Here is an 11274-nt window from a genome sequence, read left to right as displayed (position 1 = left end):
TACCCAGTTTCAATAAATACAAGTCATACATCACATTTTTGGCCTCAAAAGAAGGCGGGATAAGTTGAAGATAGTCCGTTTAAATCATTTTCTGGTCTAAGGGGCTTCTGTGCCGGTTTTTCCCCAAAAAAATTAAATTTTTTGTATTTGTTCGAGTTTCTTTTTTCTAAACGTCCACCACTTTGTAGTGAAAAAATTATGGTTTTATTTTTTTTCGGTTTTTTTGCTTAAAAAATTAATTTTTTTTTATTTTCGTCAATATTTGAGGTCATTTTTTAGGCGCAGGAAAAATTATGCTTAATGCAAGGTCTCAGTGGCTTTCCTGGGGAAAAAGAAACAAGTTTAGATAATTCAACTTACAGCTGATATTGTTTCGTGACTTTTAAAATAATTTTTTTTCAATATATATATATATATATATATATATATATATATATATATGTAGCTTTGAATCTTTTTCTCATTTTTTCGTTACCCATTCTTAATAAAAACAGGTCAGATATCAATTTTTTGTCATCAAAAGAAAACTTTTGTCATCAAATTTGAATAAGTTAATTTTTTTAACTGAATTAATTGTTCTAACGGCTTCGAAGCCGATTTTTGCCAAGAAAATAATTTGAAGCCGGTTTTTGCCCAAAAACTGCGTTTGAGTTCATTGTTTAAACATCTAACAAACTTAAAATAATGAGAGGTCTCAAAAGGTTCCTTCGGGGCATTGATGGTCCCTTCTCAATTACTTGAATTGATCGCTTAATTTTTTCATGACTTCAAAAAATATTTTTTTAAAAAAAATTTACATTTTTCTTAACTACGCCTCTTCTGTTCGTTTTCGTGTCTATTTTCGTTAATTGCAGGTGCAATAACGCAACAGTGACGTTCGAAAAAAGTGCAGTTGAAGATTCCTAATATTCAGCGAACTGGTTAATGGTTATAAGGTTTTTGACAAGTTTTCAGGTTATTTCTTTTTTGATGTTTGTCTGTTTTTGAGGTTTTTATTGTAAACGTCTGACAATTTCGGATAAAAGACAGGTCTCAACGGCTTCATTTGGAGGGTGAATTGAACCTGTTTTAAAGCTTTCTTTATTGCTGATTATTTTAATGACTCCAATAGTAATGGTTTCCTAAAAAATATTTTTTTAACTCTGCATCTTCTGTTCTGTTTTGTCTATTTGTTATCTAGTCTTAATAATTAGAGTTGACATATCACGTTGATGACGTCGAAAGAAGGACAAAATTTAACATATCTAATAATATACGTGAATTCAACATTGTTTTGATGGCTTGCTCTTTTTTGTAATCACTTTTTTGAAAGAAAATCTCTTGTTTTGTTCTTATTTGGCGTTTTTTTTTAAACGTACGAAATATTCTGATCAAACAAGTCCTCGGCGGTTTCGTTTAGGGGAATAAATAAACCCTTTTCACGTCAATGTATAGAAATGATTTTTGTGACCTTTAAATTATATGTTTTCTTGTCTCGCATCCTCGATATTGACAAATCTCCTCGTTCCTCTAAAATGACATTTTTTAAGTCCAATGCGAACGCACATTACCGAGCCTCCTTGTTAGACTATATTTTTTTTGTTTTCCGGTATTGAACGAAAGTTTTGAATTGTGCGCATTTTTTTAATATTTGCAATGTAGTGCTTTCTGAAACATCCTGCAGGATAAAAACATGTCCAGTAGAGCCAATGATTTTTAATATTCAATAACTCAAACATATGACATGTTTTGAAGTTTTACGATTTTGCTTCCCTAAAAGGAAAAACAGTGTTGCTCTATTTTTATTGCAGCGTAAACTGCTCTTGCCAAAAGCGCTATCAAAATGAAATAACTAGAAAATTGAGACAAAAGTAAAACTTCCATTGTTACAGAAAGAACCCGGAACTTCAAACATGCACACAGCGAAAAACACAAAAAACTATAATTTTAATTGTTCAAAAAAAGAGTTAGCTTTCCAATGGGCTATTTTGTGGTTTTGTAAATTTGAGCTATAAATTTGAGATGGCAGCATTAACACAGCATTGTCAAAAAAAATCAGTCAATTGAGAAACTATTTTCTCGTTTTTTCTCAGACGTTCATGGTGACGTTATACGAAATTGTTTCATCACGTTCATAGTGAATTTCGCAATTCTGTTAATGTTCTCCGGGGGCGGGCTTCATTTTGGATTTGAAGGTATATTGAACGGTGGCGGTCAAGCAAGCCGATTGGCAAGCAAGCCGAATTTGAAAATGAGGTCAAGAAAGCCGAAAAATTTTCGGATACCCGTATTTTAAGTTGACCCTGGCGAGCAGGTGGGCGCGCTTCGCCGCGATAACCGGCCTGCTATTTCCGGATTACATCCCACAGCGGATGAGAGGCATGGCCATGGACAGCGGTCTGCTGAGGCCCGTACCCACTAGATGTCTAAAAATTGACGCATTTTCGTTTCTTTGGTGCATTGGAATACATTATGCACTATACTACGCGCAGTATTGATTGTAATGGCTGACAATGTATTATTTCTGATAGATTACATAACTATTACATAACTCTCGGCTTGCTTTTCTGTCGGCTTGCTTGCCTATCGGCTTACTTTGAATTCTCCATATTGAACACTTCTATTAGCCTACATACTTGATGTTTAGCAGCTTTCTCATGAAGAAATAGTCTTATGCCTTTGAATTACTCATTTACTTTCGATCAATTTGATGGCAGAAGCTGCATGAAGTCTGACGCTGAATTGTAAGAACTAGAGTAACTTTTTACTGTTTAACCTTAGTTGTATAAATTGATGGATCTTTTCAACAATTGCCCCCCTTTGCAAAAGGGGGAGGGGGGCTATTCTTGAATAGATTTTAAGCGAGCGACTTATTAACCAATCAGAGACGACTAATAACTTTCCGTGTATGCTCATACTGTGTTAAACTGGATAGAATAAAATGCGCCATGCTAGGACAATTAGCCGAAATGGAATACAAAGCGAAAAGAATTTCCGACTGGCTGGTCGGTGGGCGCGCTTCGCTTGCGTCGCGGCTTCGCCGCGATAACCGACCCGCGATTTGCGGATTACATCCCACAGCGCATGAGGCATGGCCATGAACAGCGGTCCGCAATAGCGCTTAAACTATTATTCGACTATCTAAACTGTAGGCCAAGTAATATCGTGGTAAAGTATAGCACAGAAGGGGTGGCGATTCTCTACTAGGTACCAAAGGGAGGGCAATTGTTGAAAAGATCCAAATTGATGAATCAAATATTTGTTCAGGCGGCACTATGTTTAAAAATAATAATTGCTCTCAAACGACAGGTTGGTCTCAATTCTATTGTAATCGACTTCAGGCAAGGTGTTTTGATTGTACTTTGCTTTAATCGCGAGATGCAGCTGGGGGCTATAACTTTAAGGTTCTTCAAATGATCATACTAGAGCCTATCGTAGTAAAAAATTAAAATAATGAAATCAATTTCGACGAACTTTCCATTTGGCTAAGCAGAAAATTTCCGCTAATTGAGTTCACTTGCTTAAACTGCGAATGAGAGGGCAATTTAGACATTTTAATTAACGTAAACTGATTTGATCGTCAACTGAAGAATATTAGAAAGCTGAAATCTTGACGATACAATACAAGCAGGTCGATCCAGATTGTTTACCCCTAACCCTATCCTAGAGCCTATGCAAAAACTCATATTCTTTGCTTCGATAGAGTAAAGTCTCAAAATGAATTATCGTTTCATAAACATTATTAAAAAATTTAAGGATAAAATTAAGATTGGATCTCAAAAAGAAACTAAAACAACAGCACCAAAAACAAAACAAACTGAGTTATATCAACTGTCAGTTCAGAAACGTTTCAGCCGAGTCACAATTGGCCACTGTTTCTCATTGGGCAAGGCGGTCAATCGCATATGTTCGTAGACAATTCTTGCCTCCAATCTCGGCTGCTTCAGAAACTCCGGAACCTTTTCTATACTCTTAAACAACAAATCAACCATGATACACTTCTTACCATGAGAAAAAAAGATTCTTAAAGGATTGGATTTCATGGAAGATGAATTCGTAATGAATGTAATCGAGTAACCGCTTTAGTTGTGTGTGTGTGAGTTGATTGTGTGTGGTGGATGTGTGTGTTGGGAGTGGAGTGGGTGGGCCGGGGGGGGGGGGGGGGGGGGCAATACGTTATGCCCCCAGTTACACAGCACCTGCCATTACATAATAAATCATTATGCAGAAATATGTCTCGTGAGTTTGGGGGTACAAATAATATGCACCCACTAAGCTCAGGGGCACAAACAGAAAATCCAAACTTCATTGCATGAAAAGATGGATTTAGTTAATTTAAAATTAAAAACGGGAGCACTCCAGATTCTGGAATTCTTTTCATCGTGTGAGACCTTAAGATTCCTATCAGTTCCTATACGATAACAATTCAATTTTGCGAAATTTTATTGCATAAGATCTTATAAGGTACTAATCAGAAATCGTTTTTCTTGCATATTAAGACCTCAGTAATAGTTGAGGACGAGCATAGCGCTTTTATAAACTATCAATCAATTTTTGTGCTAAAGCACTATCTGCTGCCAATGGTAGCTTATGTAAGCTACAATCCTTTTGAACTTTGCTCTTATCAGATTTTACACAATAAACATTTTTTTTGTGGGCAGAATTTTAATCATGCAAATATTTTATTTATTTTGTTAGATCCTATAGGGTCAATATTTAATCGTGTAAGATGTGATCGTACAAGTGCTAATAAAAAATTATACCGAAATTAATCTGATGTAACACTATAAAAAGTCCAGAATCACTGGGTTACCGGTGGAACAGATTATGGTACTACAGAAATGATTTAGGCTTCAGAACTTGTTATTCTCGCTTTTTCTCAATCGCGCAACAATTTAATTAAAAGTTGTGACTATAAGGAATTTGATTGCAACCTTTAAATAATTTGCCTAATAACCAAGGCTAGAAACTTCCATTGAACTAACAATATCGCGCAGATAGAACCCAAGTTTTCAGTGTGCACGATTAAACTTGCTCATTTCATTTTTGTTCTCTCAGGCGTGCAAGATTATAATGACAACACGATATTGCAGTGTTTTAATACAGCAGTGTCAATTCATCAACGAACGCGTTTAAAATTGTTCTGATACCTGTGTGACTTGTTTGGCCTCTTCGCTGCCCTCTACGATGAAGGGTTGGCACTCCATCACTTGAAGGGGAGAAAGCCCGATGATCTCTTCAAGCACCTGCGAAGAAAAAACTGATCACCTTTCAGGCAGACCGAAATGAAGAGCAAGAAACTTCCGCGACATCAAAGGGATTTTAATAAAAAGGGATGTTAAACAAGGGACACTGAAAACTACTATTACTATTACAATTTCTGCTATTACTAATTTTTACTATTACTACACTCTAAAAATGGTCCGAGAAAAATGTACCCAAAAAACTATCGTAAACTCAGTTGAGGCAACAGCCAATTCAAGCAATGTTCAGTTGTACAGACACCTGAAGGTCACCTGAAACATAGTTCAGGAAAATTTCTATTTGAACATTTTGATATATTTGAATATTTTATCGAATTGAAAATTTTTATATTTATTTGAATATTTATTGAATATTTTTTATATATATTAAAAAAAAAAAACGAGAAACAACCGAAGCTTCAAAAGCGTTTGCAAAAATCTCTAAAATTTCCGGTATAATTCAACCAAAAATACCTTAACTTCATAATTTACCTGAACCGTTTAGGTAAACTCTTGAGTACATTTTCAAGTAACTTAAGGAAAAAATGCAATCACTTTCGAAGCATGTTCCGGTAAAGCGAAGGCGACATATCTGAACCGTTCTGGTTAGGTTCAGTTGTTTCTAAGGCAATTTCACATGAAAGTTTATTAGAGCGTACATATTGATAAATAGTAAATAAGCTTTAATTATTGAGCTATTGTAATGCCAAATATCAACATAATTCAAACTGAAATCCAGTAAACAGAATTCAGGCTTTGTTTAATTGTTCCGACCAACTTAGTGAAAAACCAACTTAGTGAAATATTCACGAAAAACAAACTTTTCGTGAACATTTGATAATTTATTCAATTTTAGTGTCTGTAAACGGTCCGAAACCGTTTAGCCCCCCAATCCTTCCCCTTGTTATTTAGTTCAAATTTATTGAGTTCATATTCATAATCGCTGTAAAAGTCATATCTTTAACTTTGATTTTTCATGACTTTCAATGCCAAACCTTTTTATTCATTATCATACATGAGTTTCATCGTGCCACACTTAACTTTGATAGTAAATGCGGGTATAAACCACACCTTTGTAAGCTATTATTTAACAACCTAAAATTTCTGACTTGTAGTTTTTCACTAAAACTTTAAAAAATCCCACCACCAAGCTGAATTAAACGTGCTATAGATTTTTTTTCCATCTGATATTTTGGCAGTTCAAATTTCTAGGCTGTCAGGCTTTCTAAGTAAGTTACAGTTCGATGACCTTCTCCCTGCATCGTTCAATGCACTCCGAACATTATGATGCAATCCGCTCAATGCAGTTCTCTAGTCCATGCGGCTAGAGGTCCCACATTTGCTAATAAGATTGACTGGGGCCTGAGCGGGTGCGGCTGCGGGTTCTATTTTGAACCAACGCATAGGCTGACGGCGGGGATAGTCGAACATATACATAGGTAGCAAAGCCTGATCTTTCTTAGATTATAGCACGTTCTAGTTCAGCTAAAACTCTCTGACCCTAAGTCTAGCGAAAGAGCATTTAAAATTTCAGGGTTTGATTAAGCCCTTCTTTCATTCGAACAGATACTCTAGTTGATTCTGATTTACAGTTTTCCACCTGCTGACACGCAAGTGCAAAAGTTTTTGTTTCTAGGCACAAAATTTTCTAAAAGGTAAAACAGTATCCTCCCCAGGTTAGGGTGTTTCTTTGCGACCGTGATCAGACAAAACCCTCCCCACAGCGCAAAGCGTGCATAATATAATTTAATAAAAAACAGCATTCAAGCAAGATTTGGTAAAACATAAGACAACCAAACCATTAATAGCTGTCCACAACAGCAGTATAAATAGCATTCAAGTTATTTTTAGATTAAAAAAACAATTAATAAGCGTTCAAACAACATTTTAAGTGCTAACTAAAAGTGCAGTGACTCATAACACTCATAGTGCAATAATTTTTTTTGTGAATGTCATCGTGCAACCATAAACAAAGTAACCATTAACCAATGAGAAAAACCAGAACCATGCCAAGCAAAACCAAAACAAAGTCAACCTACAAGGCTCAACTCATGCAACTCTTGAAGTTCAAAGTCATTGAGTGGGAAGCAGCACAAGACCTACTCGACGAACAAATGCAACAAACAGAAGCAGCAACAGACCTCCAAGAGCTCGTTGACGAACTTCGACAGCAAAAAGCGGAGCTTGATCGCATGTGTATCGAACTCATAGAACAGCAGTTGACTCAAGAAGAGTTCGACACTGTTGCTGCAGAGTCTGCACGGAGAAATTGCAAATGGCTGAGAACCAAACAAAAAGTTAGATTGCTTCATGGGTCAAACCATCAAAAGTTCATCTCTTCCGACACCTCCTCAGAAGAACCCAACAAAATACGCAGCAAGGGGGTTGTTTCAGGAAGCAGACGTAAACAACCAAGCGGAACGAGACGTAAAACGCCAATGCAAAATGCAGGTGAAAACGCTGTGAGCTGGGATGAGGTGTTCAGTTCTGATGACCATGATGGTGTACCGTTCAAAAACAGTCATCGTGATCTTCAAAAAGAAAGAACAAGTATAGAAAAATACAATGCTCAGCAACAGAAACCAAAAGAGAACAGTGAGATACAGAAGCATCGCAGCATCTGTGAAGATGCGAAACAGGTTCAGAGTTGCCCGATTGTTGATGTGAATGTTCCAAATCAAGGTTTTGCTACCCTCAATGTTTCTAGCGATCAACCATAAGACACTGTGTACTAGAATTCCGGTACAGCAACCGAATTTCAACATCAAGCAATGCCTGACAATTTCACTCAAACTTTTGCAGACAATCACTATCCGCGGGATTAGCAGCAGTCAGTAGTCAAATGGATCACTCATTCTCAGAGACAAACAAAATGATGAACGCTCCCAACGGAGAGACCAACCGTCACTTCAATTTCATGCCACAACAGTTTTCTGAGCAACAGTTCCAACAACGACCCCTCAGTTCTGAATGGGCCAACCATCAAGTAATGAAGAATGCGTTCAGTCTACCAAAGATTAGTCTTGACCATTTCTCAGGCGATCCTTTGATGTGGCATCAATGGTACAGCTTTTTCAAGTCAACCATTCACGACAATCCAGCTCTTTCAAATGTTCAGAAAATGACATACTTGCAAAACTCGGTAAACCACAAAGCAAAAGACTTCATCTGTGGTTACTCTTTCAACGCAGACTTCTATGAGGAGGCACTTCAGGAAATTATCAGAAAGTTTGGAAAGTCGCAGCATGTTGTGAGTGCGTACCTCACACAACTTGAACAATGGCCTAGGACCAGAATGGATGATCCCAGCAGCTTTGTAAGTTTTGCGTTCTTCCTCAGACGTTTGGTACAGACCTTTCGACTTCACCATTTTGAATCGGACCTGAAGGCTTCTGCGGTAGTTAAAGTTGCCAAGGAGAAGTTGACAACACCAATGACGATTCGCTGTAATCAACATGTAAGGAGCATGAGAATAGAGCAGCCAAATCTGGCTGACTTTGCAGATTGGATAAGCACGTATGCAGAGGCTTGCGAGGATGTCTCTCCACAAAGACCACAAAGGACAGACCGGGTTGAACGGCCTTCCCAAGGCCAGAAACACTCCAACATAGTTCTTCAAGCCAGCTCAAGTTGTCAACTATGCTCTGGGGATCACAACCTTGGTCGCTGCAAAGAATACCTGAGAAAGTCTGTAGCTGACCGTCAGCAATTGGTGAGGCATCACAACTTGTGTGTCAATTGCTTGAAGAGACATGAGAGTGGATTTTGTAAATCAAAGATTCGATGTTTTGTAGACAGATGCAATGGGTTTCATCATTCAACTCTCCATCGAGACGACTTCAGGACTTTGCAGAGAAGTGATTTCCAAGCAACGAGTAAAGGGTGATTTCAATCCAGGAACAACCCGGTGCAGTCAAACTACGGTAGAAACTTCAACCATACAACGTCTCAGCTTTCGTCAACAACCAGTAACACGCCAAATACCAACAACAAAAGGGGATACAATCAAAACAATTTCAACGCTCGTAATCCAAGCTATGGAAACAACAACTCGCATCAAACTGCCAAACAGCAGCATATCAATCCCCAGCAAACTAATGACAGAAGTAACACTCACTTTCAATCAGTGACTAGCAACGAACTGAATGATGATTCATCAAAACTTCCACGGGTGCAAAACCACACTTGTAGCAGAAATCGGGAACCCACATGGGTCAGAGCTTTTATTCAACTACAGGCAATACCAGTCATGCTCTTCTACAAAGACTTCAACATAGAGACCTATGCACTTTTGGACAGTGGAAGTGATAATACACAGATCACACAAAACATTGCTGATTCTCTTCGGATTAGAGTCCCCAAAGATATAGAACTTCCTCTAGCTTCGCTACATGGGGAGCACACAGTGACAACAGCTGATGTCATGATTGGAATTGGTTCACTTCACAGCTCAAAACCGGTGAAAAGTTTGCCTGCGTTGAGAGCCTAATTCGAAATCGCCTGTTGCCAATCAGTTACTTTCTTGTTCATAACGACCTAATTCTGCTTAACAGGATTTTAGTGGGCTTAACTTCTATTAATGCCTCAGACCACTGGTCAATAACTTTTGGTTGTCCAAAGAACAGATCAAGTGAAAAAGTTTTTATTGAAGCCAGAAAAATATTTCGCAAACGTTTTTAAGATAAATACTCTAAAAGAGTGGCCCGAATCAATAATTCTTTGTCTCAACTTAACAATTTTTCTAACTATTCCCCCACAAAAGTCCATGTTAGTTTCGATGAGAAGAGATTTTGGAAGCGGAGGCAGCGAAAAGATTCAAATAAAAAAGTTACCCTTCAGGATGGAAAGTTTTCGAGAAATTTTAATTACCGAAACCTGATTTGTCCCCTAATCGGGGGACTACCAAGCTGGCTGTAACCATGTTTGGTTGAATTCATTATACTATTATTATTGCATTCTAGTAGTCCTATGGCTTAGCCTCGGTAATTAAAAGTGCAATCGACAAAGATGCAATCCTCAAGGGGATTAGGTGAACCTACCAAATAATTTGAACGCATAAATAATGACTGTGAAGACTTTTGAAATGTTTTTGAAAAATGTGAATGTTAAAGGGTTTTAAACTATTTTTTTGAATTTGTAGGTCAATTCCACCAATTACACGTCCCATACGCTTCTCGTTGGATCAAATATCAGTTCGGTTAGCGGTTTTATCTTCTGACTATCGGTTTTATTATTTTTACGCCACGAGTTTTCATAAAACTTTTAGGTTTTGTAAACTTGCGAGAAATTGTGATTTTCGTGAAGTCTTGTCACCTTTGCACAATATTGGAAGTTCGCGTTGGCGTTAAATAGACTATTAATTGAATATAACAAAAATTATCAGTGCGTAGCGTAAGGTTTTAATGGCTTCAATAGTTGTCTTGCACTTTTCTATTGAATTTTTGGTTTTGCCTGTATTTGTTCTCCTTTTTGTAGTTGTAAGAATTATTCTGATTGATACATGATCTCATTGGTTTTCAAACAATCTACAAGATAATGTGCTTAATGTGTTTCGTAGAAAGCTTTTGGTTTTAATGGCTCTGATAAGAGTTGCCTTCACAATTTAGTGATTTTGTTTATTTTTTAGGGCTTTATTCTGGTGGAATTGTTACTAAAATACCGAAAGATCCATTGATGCTGAAAAAAAATTAACATATCGAAAATTTTTCAGTGACTGCCTAATTTTTCTAATGACTTCGACACTTTTCTCTCGCTTTTCATTTGTCTCTGGTTTTTGCCTGCAATTGCTTTACTTTGTAGTCGTAAATTTTTCTTCAATTGAATGGCAATTATCCACAGCTTCCGTTTAACGGGTTGATGAACGTTTTAAACAAGGCCAATTAATAGCTAACGGTTTCGATTATTTTGATTATTCTTTCTGGAATTGTTGGAACTTTTTTGAACGTTTCTGTTTTTGTTCTTCTTTAAATTTGAAACTTAGTCTCCTCGATGAAAGGTCTCGTCAACTTTCTTCTGATTTAAACTTTCTCCTCTCTATTGGCATTATGCAACA

At 37.1% G+C, this 11274-nt stretch overlaps 1 protein-coding gene across 2 annotated transcripts in view; it reads right to left on the bottom strand.

The window, feature by feature from the left end:
* Positions 1-3684: 3684 nt before the first annotated feature.
* The window catches only part of LOC142354756 (uncharacterized), a 128224-nt gene continuing 120634 nt past the window's right edge, over positions 3685-11274 (bottom strand). The window contains exons 11-12 of one of the 2 annotated variants that reach the window (XM_075407167.1): positions 5130-5225; positions 3685-3950 (exon numbers count right to left, since the gene is read on the bottom strand). In XM_075407167.1, the coding sequence (XP_075263282.1) occupies positions 3819-3950; positions 5130-5225 (228 nt within the window). In that variant the 3' untranslated portion in view covers positions 3685-3818. Of the gene's footprint in view, positions 3951-5129; positions 5226-11274 lie in introns of those variants that run through there. The other variant, XR_012761130.1, reaches the window with a different exon arrangement.

Source organism: Convolutriloba macropyga, chromosome 1 (genome assembly GCF_964194025.1).
Source record: "Convolutriloba macropyga chromosome 1, txConMacr16.3, whole genome shotgun sequence".
Taxonomy (NCBI): Eukaryota; Metazoa; Xenacoelomorpha; order Acoela; family Convolutidae; genus Convolutriloba; species Convolutriloba macropyga.
This window is presented reverse-complemented; position numbering and strand designations above follow the sequence as displayed.